Raw genomic sequence first — 25,786 nt, forward strand, 5'->3', positions numbered from 1 at the left:
ACCCTGCAGCCGCTCCGAACTTGTACCTGCAAAATAAAAAGACAGTTAGAGCGCATCGTGAAGCAGGCAACAAGCGCTTACTTACGTGCTTCCAGGTGCTTCTATTCATCACACGGGCTCCATCTTCAACTCACTTCAGCCCGTCATCCGCCATCGCCGGAACCCTGCAAAACAAGAAACATCATTACTAAAGACTTTAAAGACATTAGAATTACTCGAAACTTACCGTTCGTGCAGTAAACGACGGACAGCAGTCCTCTGAAGTCAAGAGGCCTGCTCCCCTTATCCAGTGAAGAAACTGGTTACAGCACCCTGCCCCGAGGCAGATGGAGAGCACGGCGTTCACTTACCTAAGGTGAGAGCGTTAACCTTTGGGGTTCTACAGGAGAAGAGAAAGGGAAGAAGAGAGAGACATTCAATAACCCAGTTCCTTAATCCCATATTTTCTATCTGCAGACATCTTACCCTTCGAGTCAGACATACAGTGCACAGAGGTCCAGCCCAAAGAGCCAGCCGTGTGTTACACATCACCTTTGAAGATACGGTATACGCCCAGTCAAGACCGGCGCCTCTACGGGAATCAGGTGAGCGTTACACAGGGGTCCCGTGAACAATGCAGATACCACTCTGCTAAACCTAAAGCAGAATCTACCGGTGAGCGAGAAACCAGAGAGCCCGCTTGTGCAGCGTGGTGAAAGGAAAGCGACAGCGGAGTCAGGAGAAGTCCTTTTAACAAAGCAGAAAGAATGTGCTACCCAAACAATTAGCTCAGTGACGTTGTCCCTGAACAAGGCAGGTAACAGGGAAAACGGGAGACCCGGGAGGGGGGCAAGGCATCATTATTGAAACGCTCATACTGGTCACAGTCCAGATAAAACATTGATACTAAATGAACTGAAAGAGAACCAGTATTTGAATGTTCATACTCATCACAGTCAAGACAAAGCATTGATATTGAATGAAGTGATTCAGAATCATTACTGGAGTACTCATACTCGTCCCCGTCAAGAAGAAAATCTTGATTCCCCACAAAATAAGAGGGAACCCAAGGCCAGAATGTTCACTTTTAAATTAAATCAGACCAAGAATGTGTAAGCAAAGAACAGCAATATAATAAGAGAATAAAACTTAAAGAGAAGCTTGAAATAGCGAAAAAGGGCCAAAGGTGAGCTAGAAACTGTGGACTGTGTGTCAAAGATCAGAAACCAAAAGGGGAGAGCCCTAAGTATTGGATAAAGTTACCTTGGGAAATAGAATAAATACAAGTAAGATACATTGAGGAAAGAGCAAGAGAGAAACTGAGAATAGCTACATGAGAGAGAAGAATCAGAAGTTGAACAACCCTGTACCAAAATTATATGAACTGATAAAAACACTTGCCACAAACTACTTAAAGATCATTTATTGAACTGAACTGTGTGAAATCCCAGTATTCAGGAGAAGGGAGATATTCTCCTGGTTTTGGTTGTTATAATAGTGGTAGGGTTAGAATAGGGTTAGTTTGGACATTGGACAGATTCTATTTGGACTCTCTCTGAGAATTGACAAGCACCTCAGTTAGTTTTGTTAGGTAGGGAAACCCCATAGCATAGGGAAAGATAGGAATGGATTCTTTACTTTCATAAAATTATCAGTGAGATGGAAAATCAGAGTCTGCGTCCTTCTGATCTGCCACAGCATAAAGCATTAGCTTAAACAGTGAGAGAATTACCTACTGAATCTGCACCTTTTTGAGGTTATTATGTGTGACATACAAGACTATCTTGATGCAGAATGTTTGACAAATGTCTTCTCACAGGCCATCTAATCGCCCACAGAGAAAAGTGATAATGATATTTATTTTGCATGACAATGTGATCATCAAAATAATTTGAGTCAGGGTTGAAACTGTATATGCACATATTGACTGAAGAAAATGTAGTTAAGAGATAGTCAAAATAAATGTATCTGCACAAAACACATTACATTTGGTGAGTGTGGGAAGTGAAGACAATCTTAACTCTGAGGTCCCCCCCCCTTTGTATGTCAACCCTGACTGATGTATATGTAGGGCTTAGAGGATTGTTATCACTTCCCACAACAGCCACATTTCATGGGTTTTGTTCTGATAAATCTTAACTGTAACTAAATATTTTTCACACAATTTTGAAGAGTTTTGTTATGCTATATCTCATCAATGGCCAAGTTGCCACGGCTTTTGGTTGTGGCCATTGTCCACTCTGCAAAGATTTGGATAAAAGATTGTGGCTCATGTCTTCCTCACTATTAAGTACCCAAGTTAACTGTCCACGCTGTACCAATTAAGCTAAAGGATCATTGGCCACTAGATGTGGCACCTATCCCATTTAGTTATAAATGACCACGTCCCTTCTTTTTTCTCCCTTCTTTCATTTCAGCAATGCATGTCTCCTGATAGTTTCCTTTAGAAACATAACTGTACTGTCAGGATCTCTTCTCGTTCCACTCCACAAGGTTGGTTTCTCTGGGATTGCTGGAGGATTTCACAACACGTAGAGCTAAGATGCTGTCTTCTGTTTTCAGGAACCGCAGAGGATTTTGAAGCGTGACTCAACACAGGTAATTCCTTTCTTATTTGGCCCTCATAAGTTCCTTGTTAGTCCTTCATTAAGTACCTTCTCTGGCCAATCCTTCTGTGTTTTCCAGCCCTTGCCTGCTTCCTTTCTTTCTAGTTGCTCCACTCCTGTTATTCCTCCCCTAATTTTCCTGCACCTTATTGTTGCTTTGAAACACACAGCGATAGAGGCCTTGGTCTCCTGCTCCCTGGAAGCCTAGGGGAACCTTTCACATTACTTCTACCTCTGCATACCATACCCTGGAAACTATGTGGACCTGATATTCAGCTCCAGGACCACAAAAGTTTTTTTTCCAGTGACTGTTTTCTTGGTACTTCCTGTTTGAGCCATCCTGAGTCCCAGTGCTATAGGAGCTCTAGAAACCTAGGGTGGCTCAGTACAGTGATCGCTCATACTTCTTCTCACACCGTCCACACCGGACTAAGGTGGCGAGAGGTCGGGACCATTTGACTCTCAGTAGTGGACATGGGATCCCGGTAATGCTGCTTTGCACTGCTGCAAGAATTGTTCCTGCGATTACCACAGTAATGGCAAATGACTGAAAATTAAAACGTATTCTCCATCCCTAGTGTCACTCTATATGTGCACACCTCCTCATTTTTAGGTCACCATGTACAGGTATATGGTTTTAAGTGTACAGCACATTATAGTTTAGTATATAGTACAGTTTGGAGCTTACAGTAAGTTTAGACACAGTTTAGAATGAGCGTTCAGTGTTATATATTCATTTCTAGAGTTTAGTTTTTACAATTAAGGTAAAAGTTAAATGAGACACAGATTTTACAATTAACTTGCTCTCACTTACAGCTGCCTCCTGCTCCTGTTGCAGGCGTAGGTTTCGCAGCCTCCTGAAACCGTAGCTAGGATTATTCTGAAGTCACATGTGTTGTGTGCATACATGGACTTCTGTTTCTGTCCATGCCATGCGCACTATTGTGGAATAAATGTCCACAAATGTAGCTATGAGACTACGCTAAATGTACTTTTAGCCAGCAATAATGATCACACATCTGTTCATGCATGGGTGTGTGTGGTATATTCTACTGATTGCACTTTGGCACATAATAAACTGTGCAAATATGATTCAGCTATTCAATTCTATAGCACATATATATTGTTGAGAACTACTTTGCATACATACACATGCACAATGATTTTTAGCTGCAAACAGAATTGGTGAGAAATTTCATCCACTAAATAAATGGTGCAGACAAAAATTCTTCGCTGCCAGGAACGGACTCTTTGATTGATACATGAAGTTATAAAAATAGTTGATTTGCATATGCATAGTGGGTAGATGGTTATCACCTTTCAGAATCCATGGAACCCATAGAATGACTTGGTGTAGTGTGGTCAATGTAGGGGAGGATTGGTCCAAAAGACCCCCCTTGCCTACATCCCCTCCCCAGGTGAGGGCCATGGCTCATCGGGCGTCCCCTCCTTACCACCAGAGCCCAGGTGGTGGATGGCTCACCTGCTGAAGACATTGCCCAAACGTATTGAATTTAGCTAGGCCCAGAAACCATTTTGTCTAATAAAGATGGTGTGAGCTCGGTGCACTGTAGTGCAGCCCCCACCTTTGGAGAGTTTCAATTATCCCTGTGGCCGCAGCTCCCTGGCAGATCCGCTGTGAGCCCGTTCCCTCGAACGAGACGGACATGAGCTAGTGTAAGATACCAACACTGTAACATTTCACCTTCCGCAGTGTATCGCTGCTCCCAGCATGACAGCATGACCCGGCCAGCAGAGCCTGGGTGGAAAGAGAACTGAAAAATGGTCCTTTAATAAAAGCAAAAGTTCCCAAATACTAATGCCAAAACTACTTGCAATACGTGCATTTTCTCCACAAACCCCTTTGATTAGAAAATTTGTAAAACGTACAGATAGGGCAGAATACATGTTCACATGGCATAAGCAATGAAGCACCCCCACCACTGCAGTTGTGTGCAAATAATAAAAGTGTCCCGGGGGGTTATTTGTTATGTGCCTCATTGAAAAGCTTACACCCCACGGTCTCGCGCCACAGCCAAACTAATGCTGCTAGAGGGCAAAGAAAGACAAATGCAACCATACTGAGGGCTCATGTGAAGGACACGCGAGAATGCACCCTCCATGTGTGTAAGTCCAAGCCCCTTATGTGCCACTACCGTCATGTACGGTGGCAAGTCATTTCCTATGTGCTCCACCAACCTCACTACTACCTCACTAACTGCAAATGTATATGCATATAACACAATGTTGTAGTTAACATAGTGTACAAATAATGTGCTCGGACTGGCTAAATTCGAGAGGCATTAGCAATGTTAAGATGTGAGCTTTGAAATGACTCAATTAGTATTGTATGTTATTTGAATGTTTATGATGCTTTCACTGCAAATCGGCAACACACGAGGAAGATGCCTTAGTGAGTTTATGCAAGGCCATTCCCCCTCCCACCCAGTGGAGCCTGCCAGACGAGAGGGCAGAGGCCCGCGCCGCGCTGCTCCGCCTCCCCCAACTAGGCTGGAGCCGCTTCAAAGATTTGTAGTCCCCTCTGCAGCACCCAAGGCCACGGCCCGCCACCTGCATTATTTACAGCCCAGTAGTAAACCTCTGCCTGAATACACAAATCCAAAGGCGCCCTCTCTTAAACCCCACAACCCACCGGATCACCTTAGGTTTATGGCCCCTGTAAAATTAGGACACCCAATTCTATGGCAACATACAGCAGCACATTCATAACGACTTCTAACAAGACAAAAAGACATGTAGACCTAGCCCCACGACCTATGGTACCCGGTCAACAGGACACTGGTAACCATGTACTAATGAATCGTCATCAAACCCCTCTCAAGGTGCATTCCTCCTGTGTTGCATTAACCTGTAGAATAACCTATTGAAAGATTTACTAAAGAAGATAATATTGCAAAAACTGAATGACTGCGGTGTGCATGGCCTAGGGCAAATAAATCAGGAAAAGACATTCATCTCTGACACTGGCCACAGTGGCACAACGACACCGCCCGGATGAACCCAGCAGACCTACCAGGCCCAACCCAACCCATGAGGCTGACCAGTGACGTCCTCCAGCCAAGGCCAACCACATCGCAGCAGCACCTATAGCTAGTCGTCGCCACCCAATCCCATTGAACTTGTGCCCCCTATAGAATGTAGGTTCTGATGACGTTTTTTTGTAAATATATACGCCTGTCTTTGCTATAGTCAGACAGAGCGCTCTCAGAGTTTGCAGAGTTCTTTGCATGCCCTATTCTGATTGATAAACTCCCATTTACGCTCACCCGCACTTTGTCTTGGCCTTATTCCCATCCTGGGAGAGTCCTTCATTGTCTCTCATTGCGGGGAGGATCGTGCTGGTTGGGGACGCTTGCCTTCATCATCTAGAATGTTTGCTTTTTGCTTAATCTGTTCAGATGTCAAGTCCAAATTGGCCTCTTGCCTCCATTCTTATCTTGGATTAGAAACAGTCGGTATTAACACACAGGAATTCTTTGTGATTTCAGGACACTTTCTACAGCCATCTTATGCACTAATAGATAGTATTTGGTGCTGATAGTGCTCTAGGGTTGGCGAGGGACGTCTTTTTGTAAAATAATTCAAGTGCATGTCTTTTTTCTGATCACTCAAAGCATTCTCTGGTCTGACATGATTGGTTGCGACTCCTGAAAATGGTGACTTCTCCAACACACTGGTCTGCTGATTTGGGGACAGGCGGTTTCTCAGTCTGGGAGCATGATTATCCAACTCCCCTTCCATTCCTCTTGCCAAATGCTTCATAGAATCCCGGCTGGTTGTATCCCGATTGGGATCGGGATAGAGTGGCGTTTAGCACCGGTATCCTGGACACACTTTCACAAGGAGCCTAAAGCGTGTTGTTCTACCCTTCCCCTAAGGGTTCTCTCTCGGGTGTCCTGAGATTCTGGCTGCCTGGAGTTGCTTTTAACCCATGGATTCTGAGCTATCCTCAGGTTTGTTTACATCCAGGGTCCCAGTCAGGGAAGAACTGAAGAACTGTCACATCCACATCCAGGGATCACATCACAGTGGTGGTTCCTCTTGGGCCCCAGTGTTCCCCAATCTGACATCCTGGCCGTAAAACATGTGACTTTGTCGCTATGTATACAAATGAGCAATCCGATCAGTAACATGGGAACGAGGCTAGCAAGATATGGTGGAGTTTGAAGTTAATGTGACTGCATTTCAGAAGATACTTTCAAATATTTTATTACCATTTTATGGTCCAAAAAAATACTTTTGGAAATTAACCTTTCTGGTTATTATTCAAAAGCTATTTGGAATAAACATCTCCATCACCATTATAATAGTCTCTCCAAAATCTAACTTGTTTGAACTAGTAAACTAGAAAAATTGTTAACTCTGTGTTAAAGATTCTCACTCACGCCAGTCCTTTAGGAAGCAGATGGAAGGGGGTGGGAGGCCGCTGTTGCGGAAGATGGCTGCTGTCTGAGAGAGCTCGCTCTCAGTGCCTATATTAATCCTTTCACATCTTGCTCTAACATTCCTCTTAATGTGACAGAGAGGACGGCGCTGCATTCAAGAGATTGAACGTTTCAAGGTAATCTCTTTTGCGACGCCCGGACGACCATTGTTGGGATCGTGTGGTGGCCACGACCTGGATCCCTGTTGCCTCGTGACACGCGTGCTGTTGTGTGCCACCCATCTCCTGGCTTGCTGACACTTCGTCCCGAATGCTGACAGTGGACTGTGGCATAGCGTGACTTCTGATGGCTGGGACGCCAGTGGCTGCCTTCCCAACAACATCGTAGTGAGTCGTTGCATCTTCCCCCGCAGTCGCTCCTCTTCCTCTGCTGCCTACTGGGAATACGCTGTGCAGCACATGTCCCGCTGTATGGCCTGGCCGTGTCCCGGGCTTCCACTATGGCCAGGTACTTGATGTGCCTTGCGGGCGGAGTGTGGCACCTGCAACTCCTTTACTTCCTGCTCCTGGGCCCTTCGTCCACTGTGCGTGCCGGACAGCGTGGGGGTCTGCCTGACGCACATCCCCTCCTTAACAGCAGAGAGCGCGGCCAGTGACCCGGGCCTCTTACCGCCATTCCCGCCTCAGGTGCCAGGAGTGCGGGCTGGCCTGGCTGCACCCCGGGACCCCACCGCTGTGGTTGAGTTGATCGCCCTGCAGGCTGAGTGAGGATCGAACAACTTCTTTTACATCCACTCTTTTGCTTCCAGCCTCGTGTGTGGGTCGGACCGCCGGAGGAGCTGCCAGGAGCAAGCCTTCAGTCGGGCGTTGTAAAGCACAGTCGGTGGCCCGCGCCTCTACATGCAACTTTCTTATTTCAAAATTGGAGGTGCAGAGGGCACTGCTAGATCCACCAGCTGATCCCAGATTGCATAAACACAGTGCCCGTGTGCTTGTTGGGTGATGCCACGCACAGTGGAAGGCTTCCTGTGCGCACAACCTGACTGGTGTCCACCCACTGCTCTCCATTGCCTTGCAAGGGACAAACTTCTCCGGCTGCTTCCTCTGCGGTTGAATGTGTCTGTGGATGTGACAGGCATTCCAACGCTGAGGTGTGTGCACCACTGTGGGGGCCTCCCATGTCCATGCGCTCTGGTGGCTACATCTGGAGGGCCGCTGAGAGAGAACATAGCTTTGGAGACCTGCTAGCCGCCACCTTGGGACGTTAGAGGCAAGGAAGATAGCGGCGGTACTCCAATCTCTGACCCTCGCAAACCCTTGGTATAAAATAACACAATGGGGAACAATAAAAAACAAGCTAAGATGGAACAGTTTGCTCGCCAGGATAATCCCACTGCCCTCCCCGGCTGTGGCCTCTACCACTGCCGGCGTGGATGTGGCCACTTTGAATCAGACTCTCCTAGACTTGAAAAGTGGCACAGACTCCCTTGGGTCAAAAATAGACACGTTAACCTGCAAGGTCGAGACATCAGCTATACAAATTAACAAATTATGCAGTCGCATGACCGAAGCAGAACAGCGGATAGGGGAGAACGAGGATAGAGTTGTGACACTGCAGAGGGAGGTGGTTGCCTTGCAGCAGTCAGTCCACAGAGTGGAAGCCAAGAATGTTAATCTAGAGGGGAGATCACGTCGCAATAACGTCTGCATTGTGGAGGTTCCGGAGTCCACGCACATCGACAATATGGAACTGTTTGTCGAGAAATTTCTTGTTAATATCCTCGATCACCCCCTCTGTCCTCGAAATTCTTTGTTGAGTGGGCTCACCGCTCCCTTGCCATTAGGCCTCCTCCAGGGGCCCCGGATAGCTAGGATCCTTAATTATAGGGACAGGGATATTCTCCTTAGAGCCGCCAGGGATAAAGGGGACCTACATTCCGGCTCCTCTATTATTAGGCTCTTCCCCGATTTCAGCCCACAGGTCCAGGAGCAATGGAAGACTTTCCAAGAGGTGAAAAATAAGCTCAGGAAGAAGAACATTAAATATGCAATGTTACTCCCTGCTAAGTTCTGAGTAGCCCACGAAGGAAAGACTGGGTTCTTCACCACCCAAGCTTCAGCAGACAGATTTGTGTCAGAACTGCCTGATACCAGTGATGAACCTAGGTCCCCCGAGTGTCAACACTCCTGGGGCTTTCCTACGATGTGGTGTGTCCTCCAGGCAGGGTCCCCAGGCTGCAACCACTTCTGTTAAATATACCATTGGAGCAAATATCTAACTGGCACTGGTCACTTGAGCACTACAGCCGCGGTCGGCTCCCCATATACGCAGCCACTGTGTAAGATTCGGTTGTGTTCTTTGATGGGGGTGGGTTTGATGCAGGTAAGTTTATGTTTCTGGTGTGAGTTAGGGGTTGGGGGGCAAGGGATGTTGGGGTTTTCACATGGTGCACACAAGTTCATAACTCAAGAGTTAGAAGTCACGTTGCTTAAAGTACACATGGTTAAGCTGGAAATACACGTATACAATACTTTACTCATGGTTGTAATGGACATCATGGCCGTGCTCGCTGGTTTATATCACAATGGCCTGTAGCTCCCTTACGATTATGTCCTGGAATATTGCAGGGGTCATTAACAGCAAAACATTTGGAATGGTGCTTAACCACGCAAAACAGCATGGAGTCAATGTTTTATGTCTAACAGGAGATACACCTTCTAGCGGATTGAACCCTTCCTGCGGCCAGGGGCTGGGAGGTGCATCGATATGGAGCCCCATTTTCATTCCAATCTAGGGCTGTTGCAATTTACTTACATCAGTCCCTACAGTTCCGTTTACACAATAAGGTGATGGACCCTGAGGGGAGCTATCTATGTTGCAGGGGAGTGCTTGGGTATGAGGGTTCTGATTGTTAACATATATGCCCCCAATACTGACTTGCCTGAATTCTTTCAGAATTGCGCCGCAGTAAAACACAAATTCTCCACACAAGAGATCATTTGGGCTGGGACTTTAACATGGCACTGACGCTGGATATGGATTGCTCTATCACTACGCAAACTGTCCCCCCAGGGCGGTTTTAGCTTGGTGGGACATAGCTGAGTCATTGGGGCTGGACGACATATGGAGGCACACACACCCGGTTACAAGAGAATTTTCATTCTTCTCTGGAGTACACGGCACAGACTCCAGGATCGACTACATAATGCTCTACCTCCCCCTTGCCCACTCCATTCAAAGTACCAAAATGTTGCCAAGGATATTATCCAACCACTCCCCTGTCTTAGGCGTCATACCCATACCGACGGTGGTGCGCCGCCCTCCTCAGCTGCGCTTCCGTCCCCAGGGCCTCGAGGATGTTGTTTTCCGTCATGGGCTACATAAGGACATTGTCGACTATTTTCATATTAATGTTGGCTCGGTCCCGGATGACAGGACCATCTCGGAGGCATTTAAGGTGGTTTTTAGGGGTAGTTGCATCTTCAGGGAGGGTAGAGTTCTTAAATCCCTGAGGTCGTCCCTTTCCCGTCTGGAAGAGGAGATAAGGGAACTTGAGCAAGAATATACTTGGAGTACGAACCCACAGGTCTCCGAGGGACTGTGTGAGAGGCGCAACGAGTTCTCTGAATTGGCGCAGCGGGAGGATACATTCTTAGGGGACCCTGTCCTCATGACCAACTACGCGGAGGGTGGCAGACACAGTCGCCTGGGCAGTTCGGAAAAAAAAGGGCCCAGGCGAAATACTCGAGGTAGCAGAACCCTATGGGGCACTGGCACGCGTCACAACGGAAATTAATAAGGTGTTCTGTGACTACTACAGTCTACTGTATTCATCTCAACTAAATGAGGATATTAGGTTATACCTGGACTGCTTGGCCCTGGGCTAGTTGGATCCCGCCCAAGCAGACCTACTGAATGCCCCATTCACCACAGAGGAGATATGTAAGGCTATACAGGATTTACCCAGTGGAAAGACCCCAGGGCAGGACGGTATCTCAGCCGAGTTCTATAAGGAATATGCTGAAATACTTGCCCCTCACTTGTGTAGTATGTTTGAGGCTTCTCTATCCGCCGGACTCCTCACAAAGTCCACCAGGAAAGCTGCAGTTACCCTGTTGCTCAAACTGAATAAAGATCCCCACAACTGCGCCTAGTACATGCCTCTTTCACTTATTAACACTGACAAGATCCTTGCCAAATTGCTCGCAGGTAGACTACTACCTCATATGGGGGCTCTGGTACTCCCGGACCAGGCCGGCTTTATCCCGGGTAGGTCCACACCACACAGAACAATCTTCAACGCTTCCTCTCCATGATGCACAATATCAACGAGGAGGTCCCTATTGTGGTGACAGCCCTCGATGCAGAGAAGGCCTTCGACTATGTCGAGTGGCCGTTCCTGTTCGAGGTCCTGCTAGATCTGGACTGGGTCTCAACTACATACGCAGGATCTGGCAATTATACACATCCCACAAGCATTAATCCTTACTAATCAGCGGACTTCAGATGCCATTTCTCCTACAAGGGGTACGCGGCAGGGCTGCCCCCTATGCCCTATCCTTTTTGCCCTGGCGGTGAAGCCTCTCGCCTGCGCCATCAGGGAATTCCACTCACATAGAGGAGTGCGGATACACGCATGTGTCTTCTACATTTCCCTTTATGCCGACGACCTCTTGCTGTATGTGAAATGTTCCAAACAAAATTTACAGGCATTGGTACAAGAGGTTTCAGCGTTCGGGGGATTCTCCGGACTGTGTATAAACTGGGCTAAGTTTGAGATACTTCCGCTAACCCCCTCGGTGCTCCCAGCTGATATCAGCACCGACTTTCGCTAGTGCCCCCAGGGCATGAGGAATTTGGGAATAATCGTTTCGACTTCTCCCTCCCGCCTCTATGAGGATAACTACGTTGCATCACTCTTTAGGTTCCATCTGTCTATTGGATGACAAAAAAAGGTCCCTGAAAAAATTACGCTTCTCAGTCAATGCAGTACATTCCATTATTATATGAAAAAGCGATTCTGTATTTTCGCTTTGTTTACAGAATCGACAGAACGCTAAATTCATTGGAATTTGTTTTGTTATGACCAGTAGTTCTCGTGTTAGTAATAAATTCAGACGAAGCCTCAAAAAGGTGACGCAAATCCGTTGATCCGGAAAGAGTACGAGATAGTTTGGCATACGATTTATCGGTCGGATCTCACATTCGCAATATACATCCATCTGATATTGGGCTTTGAGATGTAGTGTACTTATCCAGTCATTTCTGATGATCCGTGTTTTAGCATGTTGTGGGTGCTGTGTCAGCATTTCAATCGAAAAGTCTGACGTTCGAAGTTTTTCGTCCATGGCACATTTCCATTAGTTCAATACTATATCATTACAAGAGATGTGGTTGAGGCACAATACATCCATTGCTGGAATCTGGTCTTCGCTCAAAAGTTTCCTATACGGGTTGAGTTGTTTCCCGGTCATTATGGACTGTAAATATTGCGTGGCAATTTCATACCTGATGCGTGGCATGGGGTAAGCAGGAGGTAACGACAAGACTTTCCTCTAGAAAATTGCTTCTAACTTTTGCCAGATTGAGTGGTCAAGTTTAAACATTGTCTCACCTCCATATGCCAAAATTGCTGCCACTTTCTGCCTGTAAAAAGATATCACCGGTTTCACAGAACATTTTCCAAATTTACGATGGATAATAGCGCCTTGTCTTGCTAGAGAATGCGCCTTTGATTTAAGATGGACCACCCATTCAGTTTCGATTTTTGACTGGTTAATCCAAATGCCCAAATATTTCATGGTGGTTACTTGCAACAGTTTGTTGTTTTGTAGGAACCATGCTTGTATATTGGTTCGCTTCGACATCAGCTTAGTTAGGGGCATCATTTTCGTTTTTTGGATGTTAATCTTTAGTTCATTTTGATTCATATATAATTCCAACTGATTGAGGCTTATCTGCAGGCCTCTTGGTGTTTTATCAAATATCACAATGTCATCCTGATACATAATGCAGGGCAATTGGACAGCATTAAGTTTTGGTGGGTTGGTTGTTGGTACTTTCATGGAGTCTTCAAAATCTGATGTATAAAGGTCGAAAAGGGTAGCGACAAGGGGGCACCCCTTTTTCAACCCATTCCAACCATTAATTGGCGCAGTTACTATTCCATCTGTTGACATGCGGATTTGTATGCTGGTATTACTGTACAGTTGTTTTATAGGTTCTACTATATCTACAGGACAATTCCATTGTCTCAGTTTGTCCCACAATGCCTGCCTGTTAACCATGTCAAATGCAAGCTGTAGATCAATAAATGCTGCATATATCCTTGTTTTTGTTCTTATAGTTTCATGTTTTAACAGGTTCAAAAGGAACAAATTGATGTTGGTACCAACATTTTTAATGAATCCATGAATCCAGTTTGTCTCATCACTTGCCGGTTATTGTTCATTGCCCAAGTTAATAATTTTTTTTTTAGCAGAAATGAGGCGTACTTTTTTCCTAAAGGATCTAGCAAAGCGATTGGGCAGTAATCGCCTTGCTTATAAATAGGGATCAATATCGCTGGTTGCCACGAGTTTGGTAGGATATTTGATTGTGCTATCAGATCAAATATTTGCGCACACAATTCAGCCCAAGACTTGGGAGTGTATTTTATTAGAGCATTGGACAGCCCGCCCCGACCCAGAGCACGAGACACGTTTACGCCGGAAGATCTAGTGCATCCCAGATCTACTGACTGGGAACTGTCGTCAAGAACAATGGAATATATCCAGGCCAGGCTACGTAAGCCACTGGATAAAGAGGTTAGAGCCAGACTCAGAGCAGAATGCCCCCTCGCAGAGATTCCGTGGAAGGTGGCTCTAACTCTGGAGCTAGACTCCAAGATGATCACTTTTCTAGGTAAGAATGTCTAAGATCCAAGGAAGGACATTGACCATGCCTGGAAATCCTGCCAGGACAGAGTCCTGGACGTCACTGGTCCCCTGGCGAAAATAATGGACCTAGCTGAAGCAGCCATTGATACAGGGGACTCCATTGACCCGGTGATACTTTCAGGTTGGGCCCAACAAGCACTCTGTCTGCTAGGAAATGCCAGCTGTACCATATCTGCTGAGCACTGCAAGGGCATTGTGTTCAAGATTGATGCTAAACTGGGTGAGTTAGCAGACACCGAATCCAGAGTGGCAGCCCAGGGTTTGCTTTTCGGGGATCCATTTATGAAAGAAATGTCAAAATCTGTCAGCACTTTTACCGCCTCGGACAAGGCTCAAGCCTCCATTAAAAGGGTCTTCGCTTACAAAATGTTCTCCAGGGCCGGACAAGGTAGAGGTCGCTCCTCTGGCCGGTACTCATTTGATAGAAGACCTCAACATTCCAGGGACCAGCACAATGCCTGGCAGGACCTCTCGGACACCTTCTTCCCATCAAGAGAGCGAGGAAGAGGTTGCAGCTGGAGAAGAGCCGCAAGATACCCAGCCCAGCAACAATCCACAGGTCAGTGTATCCATAGCAGCGTCCGCACCACAAACGCCCATAGGAGGGAGATTAGCTCTCTTTGCGCGAGCATGGGGCTCCTCGTCAGGAGACGCCTGGGTCAGGGACGCAGCTTGCGGTCTGCGCCTAGAATTATTCGCTCAACCCTTTCAAGCCTGTCGCCCCGCCCCGATAGTAATGTCCGAAGCGGACGAGGCAGCACTAGACAGCAAAATACGCAGCTTATATCTGGAACAGGCAATTCGCCCCTGCTCAAGCCAGGACAGCTTCTTCAGCCCATATTTTTGGTGTGCAGGAAGCGGAAGGTATGCCCAGTGATAAATCTAAGGGCACTCAACGATTTCATTGTCTACCGCCATTTCAAGATGGAAGGGATCCACATGCTCAGGGACATCTTGAGATCAAACGATTGGCTCATGCGCCTGGACCGGAAGGACGCTTACCTTGCAGTGCCCATACATCTGGTGCACGTAAGCTATCTGAGGTTCTCCTGGAAACACCGAGACTGGGAGTGCACAAGCTTATCTTTTGGTCTCTCCTCGGCACCTTGGGCTTTTACCAAGCTCCTAAGGCCCAGAGTAGCTCATTTAAGAGAGCAGGACGTCAGACTAATAGTCTATCTGGACGACATCATCTTCATGGCTCAATCTCAGGCCCTGGTAGAACAGCAGGTCAGGCTGGCCATAGACCTGCTACACAGTCTCAGCTTCCTCATAAATTGGGAGAAATCAGTCCTTTGTCCATCACAGAATATAGAGTTTCTAGGGTTCGTGGTGGATACCCAGATTTCGCATCTTCGTCTCCCTGGGGCCAAAATACACTCCACCCGACGGGAGATTCGCAGACTCCTGCAGAGGAACCCCATATCTCTTCGAGAACTAGCAAGAGTAATAAGTCTCCTATCCTCTTTCATCCAAGTAATATTTCCCAGTCCTCTTCACTACCGAGAATTGCAGAGGCTGAAAGGCCAGCATTTGAGACGCAGACTCTCCTACTCCCAGCGTCTGACACTCTTGCCTCTGGCGAGAACAGAACTCAACTGGTGGCTCACGCACATGGAAGCCTGCAACGGCAGAGCCATCTTCGGATCCACCCCGGATATTGTCATCAAGTCAGACACCAGCCGCTCCAGTTGGGGAGCGTGATGCGGCTTGGTAGCCACGGGAGGGACTTCGTCTCCTCAGGAGCTGGAAATGCATATAAACTGGCTGGAGCTTCTTGCGGGCTCTTTCGCAGTGTGCTCTTTTGCCAGAGGCAGAGTGAGTTGCAGTATCCTGCTGAAAATGAACAACATTTAAGCAGTAAGGTACATCAATCATCTGGGTGGCACCAAATCAAGGCCTCTAGCGGAGTTAGCCAAAGACTTTTGCCATTTCTGTCTGGCACATCGGATCTCCGTCACGGCGGAGTATCTCCCAGGTCTCAGAAACGTGGTAGCGGACTGGCATTCCCGCCATTCTACCGATTACAGTGACTAGAGGTCCAACAGGGACATATTTCTCTGCCTCCAATGACTTTGGAGCCCCATGTCCAAAGATCTCTTTGCCTCCCGCCTCAATACTCAGCTACCAGAGTTTTACAGCTGGAGACCGGATCCAGCAGCGACTGTGACAGACGCATTCCTGCAGCATTGGACAGAGGGGATCCATTATGCCTTTCCCCCCTTTACCACGATAGCGAGGACCTTGGCGAAGGCCCATCAGGAACGAACAGAGCTGGTCCTCATAGCCATGTTCTGGACGGCTCAGACCTGGTATCCAGTCCTTCTGGAACTGGAACTTTCCTCTGATTTTCCAATCATTCTACCCCAGTTTCCAGTTCTCCTACTGGATCCATCAGGACATCGTCACCCCCTTCTCCTCAGTGGGTCACTGATCCTAGCAGCCTGGAGGATTTCAGGTCAAGATGGAGAGTTCCAGGCATGTCACTCAAGGCCAATCAGCCTCATCGAGAAAAGCTGGGCCCCTGCTACCCTCAAGAGGTACTCCAACTCTTGGAGCGCCTGGAGGACATGGTGCCAGAACCGAGGGTTTCATCCGGTTTCAGCACCTATAGAGGGAATTCTAAATTTCGTAGGCTCATTAGTTGAGAGAGGTCTTGCCTACAGGACAGTCAATGCTTACCGCTCAGCAATTTTTGCCGGCAACAACCTTGTCCAGGGGGTTCCAGCAGGAGAGCATCACCTTGTTTGCAGATTACTCAAGGGTATTAGGCTTACAGCGTTGCCTCCGTCCCGCTATAACAAGCTTTGAGACATTAATAAGGTACTCAATCTTTTTCTTTCATGGCCGCCTAATGAGGAGTTATCCCGTACTGCCTTTTCCGGCAAACTTACTATGCTGCTCTGCTTGGTCTCCTGTAGGAGGGTCTCGGACGCGAGAGCTCTCGAACTCGCAGGCAGGACCTTTTCTCCCGATGGTATAGTGTTCCACATACACAGGTGGACGAAATGCAACTCAAGGGTGATTTCTTACCCCGCCTTTAGAGAGCAGCCCAAGCTTTGCTTGGTCAGATGCTTAAAGGTCTACGAAGAAGTAACAGCTCCTCTTAGAACCTCTCCTAATGGACAGTTATTGATAGCTCTGCGCAAACCACACAAAGCGGTTTCCGCCCCAACATTAGCATGCTGGGTGCGTTGGACCCTAACACAGGCAGGAATAGATACTCTTCACTTTGGCGCCCACTCTGTGAGAGGGGCCAAGGCTTCCAAGGCCTTTCCGGTTGGAGTAAGTTTAGAAGACATCATGAGGATGGCTGATTGGGCAGGCGAGTCAATCTTTAAGCAATTCTACCTGAAACCGGTAGAACAGTCTGCATCGATCGTGGTAAGTAAGCTTTAAAGAAGCATAATGTGAGCCTTCGGTCTTGCCATAGAATAAAGATTTTACATAATAACTTACTAGAAAGTGTTCATTCTATTAAAGACACAGAGGCAAGCATTATCCCGCCCAGTGAGAGAAATAGCGGCGCAAGACACACTTGAGGGCAGTTGTTCGCATTGCTTGGGGGGGGTTATTGCCATTTGCAGACTATGTATATTTTTCAGAATAACACACTGATTTCTCTCCCAACTCCATAAGGGGAACTAGGGTTGTCATACGCATGAAGTAATCCTAGTTATTTGTTTCTTGCTTGACAGTGGCTACAGACAAGTCCGCCTGACCTCCGGATCGGCTTTATTTCTTCTTCCACAAAATGGTCTCAGTTACAGTTTTGTTCTATTGGTTTATGAACAGCCGAGTTTGCAGCCTCGAAAGAGGAAGTTACATTATGTTCAGGACTGTTAGTAAGGGCAGCTGTATGCCTATTGGTGGACTGGTATCACATGTTGGTGACCTATGGTGAACTCTGGTGAAGTCTCCTGGGAAATGGAGTTTGGTTCTTTCAAAGACAGTTTTGGACTGAGTCTTTGTATGGTTGATACTTTATTAATATTTCATGCACTATTTGCTCGCTGTCAGGTGCATAAAATACTTGCTGCTGAGCTTCTGTTCATGTGTTTAATAAAAGAAAGAGAAGCATAATGCTTGCCTCCGTGTCTTTAATAGAATGCAGACTTTCTAGTAAGTTATTATGGAAAATCTTTATTACTCGCCATGACATCGGTGGTTGCTAGAGCGGTAATCGCCAAATCCTGGATGAGACAGAGATCCCCTTCGTTGAAGGAGTGGTTGAGCCTGATGATAATGTGTGAAAAGCATGAATCTTCCTACTCTGGCTCATTCTGGATGGAAGACCACTAGACTATTGGGCACCTTTACGATCCTATATATTGAAGATTGAGGGATCTTCTGACCCATGAGCTGTGGATTTGTCATAGTGTCTCCCTCTCTCTTTTAAGGTTACGCGATCCATGGGGTACTACACCATCATCAGTGGTCTGTTACCCAAGAGCTTTGTTACCTAGGGAATTGATAAGGGTTTCAGATGTACACACAGACACAACTTTCCAGTACAGTGGTTGAATGCTCGCCTCCGAGGTGTACCCCTTCTGAGATCTGGGTATGCAAACGCATAGTGTATCTCACAACGGTTTAGACAGCAAAGAGTTTTGTATTTAAATATCACGCAAACAGTCTGCACCGAATGTTGAGGTGTTGGGTAAGGGGTTGGGGTAGGGGAAACGTATTGTTAATTATGTTACAAAACTGAATAAAAAGAGTTTTTAAAAAAAGCAGACAGAAAGCATGCCTTTTGATACTCAATTTCCCCCTCCTCCCATGAATCCCTATTTTATTAATTTGTTCCTACTTTCACCCAATCCAGCTTTTGCGCCTAATTTACATGACTGAGCTACACCACAAACTCACAGAAACCTTCTTGTACACTTTGCTCACCGTGCACATCTTTGCATCTAAACGCTGTTGTCTGCAACATGCTCTACTGCCTCTTGAGTCCAGGGATGCTCCAAATAAGTAAACCTTAATGAAAGAGTTAAAATGAACAGTGCATTTTGTTCCCTTTTTTTAAGACCCTGGTTGTATTGTAAACAAACAGGCCTATTCAGATTAGTCAACGGGGCAGAGTTGCAGGTGAGGAAAGAGGGGTACATGGGCACGTACAAACCACAAGAGTCATCGTTCACAGGCGGGGGTATGGGCAAGGTTAAATATAGTATACAGTTACAAGGTGAGGATTGCGAATGAAACATTTGATAACATAACAAATCATGTTAGATTCAAGGTTCTAACATCCATGCATCTGGTTTATCTCTTTGCTTCATATCAAATATAAAGATTGTTCCAGAAAGGATTTGGCGGGAATCCCACAAACAAGAAGAACTTTGTAAGTATTGCTTTAGCAGATCACAGTTTTCCTCTTTGCTTAAAAACATGTGGGGGAGGGCCACCAAAATCTCCTTAACAATGACCTCTAATAAGTAATTTAATAAACAATGAATTAGGCCAAAACAAAAAACAAACTCAAACACGCGAAGAGTGTCCTCTCCCCCTGTAGAGTCAACACTACATCTGCACCTCACGTTAGAAGTAAGAAACATGGGGCAAAGCATTACAACCTTATTCACAAGAGCTTATATTACTACATTCCTTTTCACCGTTTCTTAGTTGTGTAGATAGGTCTACAAAACGTTCTCCTATGGTGAGGTGATTTAAAATGAGATTGTCGAGTGATATACTCGATAATCTAATGTTACAAAGGAGTGGGTATTTCCTTCAGATAGTCTAAAAAGTGCGACATACGGGCGTTCTCACAGAAAAAAGAACTTTGTCGCAGGAAGACAGACAAAATACCCAAAGAAAATTCTTTCTTCTGTGATTAAAATTATGTTGCAAAATTATAATACCAGAGTCAAGGTATGTTTTCCTAATTTCACTGATAGTCTCTGCAGAGTAACAAAGAAAAATACAAACTCCAATTTTTTGTTAATTAAATACATCGTTTTATCTTGTGAGGCACCATTTTAAGCATGCTTTTCTTACCGTACCTGGACCACAGGCAACAGAGCTACTTGTGACTTCTTCTGCACCAAGATTATCCCCCAAAAAAGAACTTTTCACTGGTTGTTTTCTCAAAACAGTGTCACAACTGGTAATATGGGATTCTGTTGAACAAGATCAAATGTTTAAGCTCCAATTCACTCATGTTTGTAAGCAAGAACACATGTTTAATATTGTGATTTTGCCTATTGCAATGCCAAGGATTTTCAAAAACTCAAGCGTCACCCTCATTAAATCATTTTATGCAGACAGATCTTCACTGTGTTAACATGTGGAGAACTTGGGAAAATAGTGCGCAGATCAGATGCCGTGGACACAGGCTGGTTAGAATGGTGTTTGAAGGCATGATAGCAAGGGGGGAGGAGCATTTGCTGGGAATACATTTTTAATAAAAGGAATGTGGACCTATGAGCACAGGTAAAGGAGACCAAAGACACAAAGACATAGAAGCAGGGGGAAAGCTCAAGCAAATCTTAGGGTAACCAGGAATAGTAGAAGTGGTTGTAATGGGTGCTGGGAGGTCTTGGGCAATACGAGGTTGAGGCAAAGCAACAGGAGACAAACTCCAAACACCTTTCGAGGGTGACATGAATGCAATGGGTGCAGACCAGGGTGGGGCCACAGTGGAAACATAGTGGAGTAAGCTTAGTTCCTATGATTTAACAAAATACTAAATACAGATTGAGGACATCAACTGTAACTATAATGGTTATTGTTTTGCGAGAAATGCCTCATCACCGAGTATGCTATACATACACCACTGCCAATCCAGGTCACGTGATCGCGAGTTCCGGTCACGGGACCGCAAGTTTAGGTCACGCAATCGGATAGCGCCAGCAGCACGATGTAAAGAAGCGAACCTGATCTTTTGATGGCTTAATCTCCACGGCAGCTGCCAATGAAGAAATGGTCGCAGTCGTGACTGTGGAGTAGTAGCGTGAAGCTGCTGCTGTAGCTGTGTGCGAGCCGGTCTGGACCGCCAAAGTGAGCCCCGGAGGGTAAGTGGGGGGTGAATCCGGGCCAAGGGGGAACTGGGATCACTGGTGGGTCGGATGGAGGGCATGACACTAACAATGGAAGAACAAACAACCCTTCCTTTTTTGTGACCCAACTTTACAAATTGTTTTTGTTTCTTTTTCCCTCTCCCTTGTTACTCTTCGTGGGGGGGAGGTGTTCACCAAAACCTCCTTGACCCCCCGCTTACCTTCTATAACCCTTATCCCAAACACACATGTATTGTGTGGAGGGGTTGAGATATGTAATTAGGTCATCGCAAACTCGGTTAGGGATTGTATTTCTTTGCTATTTATGGAAAATAGTTCTGTACATTCAGCACTAATCGGAAAAGATTAAGCTTCTGGTGGTTACAAATCTCCTATTCCTAAAATGGATCCTTGGATGAATGCATATCAAGGAGAAAATTGGAAATGTGAGCACACAGTGGAAACACCATAAAGGGTGTCAACGGGAATAGTGCATTTATAACATATGCTGCACTCTAGGTTCCTGGCTGTAAGACCGACAAAACCCCTACTTACATTCAATGCTAACAAAAGCATGGATGGAGAATTACTCCAGATTTACAAGGCGACAATATGACAAAATCAATAAAAAGGTCCAAAGAACAGGTTAACGATAAGGCATCCATCTATTGTAATGCTTTTTTTTTTAAAACGTATTTTTTGGCATTTATATAAGTACATAATAACCATCAAACGGTAACATAACAAACGAACAACAACTAATTAACTACCACAGTCTTCATAGCTCAACGTATTGTTCTTAATTGTGATGAGGGGGAGGGGGGCTGGTGGTCGGTGTACCCAAGGTCACGGGGGTTGAGTTTCCGGGTTGTCCATTCTTGGGGGTAGACCCCAGGCAAGTCTCTGGTAGGGGTGAGAACTCAGGGGGGTTTGTGATCCGAAGCATATTGAATGTCACGCAACAGGGCCCTCCATGATTCTAGGGTGTCATTGGAGTTATCATCACTTGAGTTGATTCCATCTTGCCAGGCTCTGGTCTCTGCCTCTGTCCACTTTTCCAGGTCCCTAAGCCAACGTCCATGCCTCAGGCCCCCTGGTGATTTCCATGCCATAGCTATGGACCTTTTTGCGAGGATGCAGGCTAGGTCCATTAGTTTGACCAGGTGTTTGTATTAGCTGAGTCTGGGATGGGCTCCCAGTAAGCATTCCTTTGGGTTCCATTCATATCTTGTGAGTCCCGCTTTGGTGCAGGTGCTTTCTACCATGGACCAGAATTTCGCCGTTTTGGTGCAGGTCCAGAACATGTGGATCATGTCCGCTTTGTCATTTCCGCACCAGGGGCAGTTCGGAGATGCTTGTTTGTTAAAGGTTGCAACTCTTAGTGGGGTCATGTATGTTCTGTATAGCACATTCAGTTGAACTTGTTTGAATCTAATGTTCCGCGACACCTCTTTGGGGTATAGTAATATTCGCTCCCATTCACTGTCAGATCATGTGATCCCCAATTCGGTTTCCCATTTATGTCTCAGGGATGCGCTTTTTGGATTGGATCTATCATTCAGTTTGATGTATAAGCGGGAGACCGGCTTCCAACCATCTGCTAGGTCGTACATTTCCTGGAGGAGGGGGTCCGGTGGGGGTTCCTCTGGCCAGACAGGCCATTGTGCCCTAGCTGTCCGCTTGAGGCGGTGGTACCACAGGAATTGGGTGTTCGAGATGCCTTCATTAGCTTGTAGCGATTCAAGTTCTCTGAACATGCTGTCTTCAAACAGGTCTCCCCGTGTGTAGATTCCGGCTCTCTCCCATTTCCTGGCTGTCGCTAGGTCCGCCTGAGTTTTGCATACATCCGCCAGAATGGGGGTGTTGGGATTGTAGGGATGTTTTAATTGCCGAAGGAAGCCAGTTCTGGCCCATATCTGCCTGCCCAGGGTAACAATCATGGGAACTTCAGATGTTTGTTTCGTCGGGTTCCAAAGCATTTCTTTGGGGAATAGCTTGGAGGTCGCATGTCGCAGGAGCCCCACTTCAGCTGACGGGTCATCGGAGAGCCATTTCGTCACGTGGCTGAGCTGTGCAGCTAGATAGTACCTTTGCAGTTTGGGTAGTTGTATCCGTCCTTCCTTGTACGGGAGCGTAAGTGTAGGTAAAGAGAGCTTGTGTCTGGATGACCCCCATATGAAGTCCTTGATTAGAGAGTCCAGTTTTTTGAAAAAGGGAGGTCTGATGTAGAAGCAGACGTTCGTGAAGTGATATAAAAAACGTGGGAGAACTATCATCTTGACTATTGCCGCTCTGCCCATCACTGCCAGTGGTAGCTTTGACCAAAAGTTCATGGATTTGCGGAGGGCACCCACTGCTTTGTGTTCATGCGCGAGTACAGGGGTATGACACACATCGACTCCTAGGTACTTAAACTTCTCTAATTGCCATTGTATCCCGACGTCTGGTAGATCGGACTTATCCAGATCCGTGAGTCTGGCCAGTGGAAACGCACACGACTTTAGCTTGCTAAATGTTATCCCAGAGTATCGAGCATAGTTGTCTAGGATGTCCAACGCGACTTGTGCATTGAGCTGAGGGTTATTCAAATACAGGAGGACGTCGTCCGCGTACATGGATATTATGGAGTGGTCACTGCCCAGCTCAATGCCCGCGTCAAAGTGTTGTTTCCTGAAATAGGCGGCCACTGGCTCCAGGCCCAGTATGTATAACATCGGGGACAGCGGGCATCCCTGCCTCGTGCCCCGCTGTATCGCCCAGGCTTTGGACACCGTCCCTCCAGTCTTCACTCTCGCTGCTGGTGAATTATACAGTACCTCGACCCATTTTACAAAGCCCTTGCCAAAGCCGAATTCCCTTGGTACTTCGATCAGCCACTCCCAGTAGATGGAATCGAAGGCTTTTATGGCGTCTAGCGATAGCACCGCTAGGTCTTCATCTCGATCATAGGTCTCTGCCATGATGTGCTGGAGCCTCCTCAGGTTTGCGGTAGTATTGCGTCCTGGAACGAAACCATTCTGGTCCTCGTGAATCAGGGTTCCTACCACCCTTGCCAGCCTCTTAGCCAGTATCGTGGTCAGGATCTTGCAGTCATAGTTTAGCATGGCGATTGGGCGGTATGATTCACAGTTGTCGACAGGTTTGTTAGGTTTAAGTATAGGGATGATGATTGTTTCTTTCATGGAGTTGGGTAGGATTCCGTTTTCGTATGCCTCCATATACACTTTGTGAAGTATCGGGGTGAGGGTTGCTTCATACGCTTTATAGAATTCTGGCGGAAGCCCATCACTCCCAGGTGGCTAGCGATCTAATCGCCTCCGTCACGTCTTCTGGAGTGATTTCCGCGTCCAGTAGCTCGCTTTGGGCCTCCGTCAGCCTTGGGAGCTCAATCTCTGCCAGTGTAGCCCTTATGTCCTCCACTGGTATTTTGGTGTCGTGGGCATACAGTTTGGAGTAGAAGGCCGCAAATGCAGAGTTAATATCTTGTTGTGTCCTGTGGGTTGTCCCCCTTTCATCTGTTATTTCGGTTGGGAGGTGTCTTGGGAACTCGCGTTTACACAGCCAGGCCAACATTCTACCAGGTTTATCTGCTTCTTTGTGCGCCCTGGCTATGTAGGTCGTGTAGTCGAATTTAGACAGTCTATTCCAGGCCAAAAGGCATTCCTCCCAGGTGCCCTTCAGTTCTATTTCTGTGTCCGGCGTGATGTCGATTTCGTATTCCAGGTGTGTAATCTTATCCTCCAGATCCTCCAGTTCCGACTTCAAATGCTTGCGGATGCCACCAGCTCCGGATATGACTTCTCCCCGTGTCACAACCTTCATGGCCTCCCATAGTGTGCTCCAACTTGACACTGAGCCTGTGTTAATGTCTAGGTATTCCTCGAGTTTAGCAGCGAGTTCCTCCTTCAATGCGTGGTCTGTGAGTGCTGCCGGTGGCATGCTCCATAGCGGGATTGGTGGTCTGAATCCTCTAGGAGCCCATTGCATAATCAGCGGAGAGTGATCGGATATGGTTCTGCCTAGATACATTGTGGAGTCTACTTGTTGAGCCAGCTCACGATCTATGAACAAATAGTCTATCCTCGTATGAACCTTGTGCGGGGCCGAGTAATAAGAATAGCTCCTCTCAGTGCGATGTTGTTCCCTCCAGATGTCCACTAGGTCGAGTTGCTCTATTGTGGTGTTTAGCACGTTAGATGCAGGGCTATTTAAAAGACGGGGGGGGGGCTCTGATCTGTCCATAGCTCTGTCCCTGATGCAATTGAAGTCACCACCCCATATGAACGCACTCTCTCTGCGAAGAATCATTTTTAGCACTAAGCATTTCGAGGTGTGAGGGTATTCCGTGTTGTGGTAAGTATGAGTTCACCAGGCACACTGGCGTGGTTTCGATAGTTCCCCATAGTATTAGATATCTGCCCTCTTTGTCGGCTTTATAGTCCAGTAGCTGGAAGGGCACTGTCGGGTTCACCCACATGAACACTCCTCTAGCAAATTTGGAGTATGGCGCCCCTCTTCCGATCCCACCCCATCTTTCAGATAATTTGGCTGTGGATTCTTCCGTGAGATGGGTCTCTTGAAGCATCACTATCTATACCTTTTTCCTGCGCAGGTAAGAGTGGATCCGATTCCTTCTCAGGTAGGTGCCCATACCCCTCACATTCCAGGTCATCACCTTAAATTGGAGTGCCATTGAGTTGGTGTCTTGGTTTCATCTTTCCGGTCGCCCCAGATTTCACGGGGCAGCCCCTTCTCCGGGTGATGAGGCTCTCCTCCTGGGTTCCGGTGTTTTCTCATCCTCGGCCCCCAAGGACCTCCGGTCCCATGGTTCACCTTTCTTAATATTTCAAGGACTG

At 46.7% G+C, this 25,786-nt stretch overlaps 1 protein-coding gene across 1 annotated transcript in view; it reads right to left on the bottom strand.

Annotated features, from left to right (window-relative positions):
- Positions 1–25,786, bottom strand: part of LOC138448884 (zinc finger protein 567-like) — a 271,408-nt gene that overhangs the window by 110,814 nt on the left and 134,808 nt on the right. Inside the window, exon 3 of the mRNA XM_069604727.1 lies at positions 19,935–20,051. Within this exon, the coding sequence (XP_069460828.1) occupies positions 19,935–20,051 (117 nt within the window). The remainder of the gene's footprint in view (positions 1–19,934; positions 20,052–25,786) is intronic.

This window comes from Ambystoma mexicanum, chromosome 1p, assembly GCF_040938575.1.
Source record: "Ambystoma mexicanum isolate Mex_15411 chromosome 1p, UKY_AmexF1_1, whole genome shotgun sequence".
NCBI classification, from domain to species: domain Eukaryota; kingdom Metazoa; phylum Chordata; class Amphibia; order Caudata; family Ambystomatidae; genus Ambystoma; species Ambystoma mexicanum.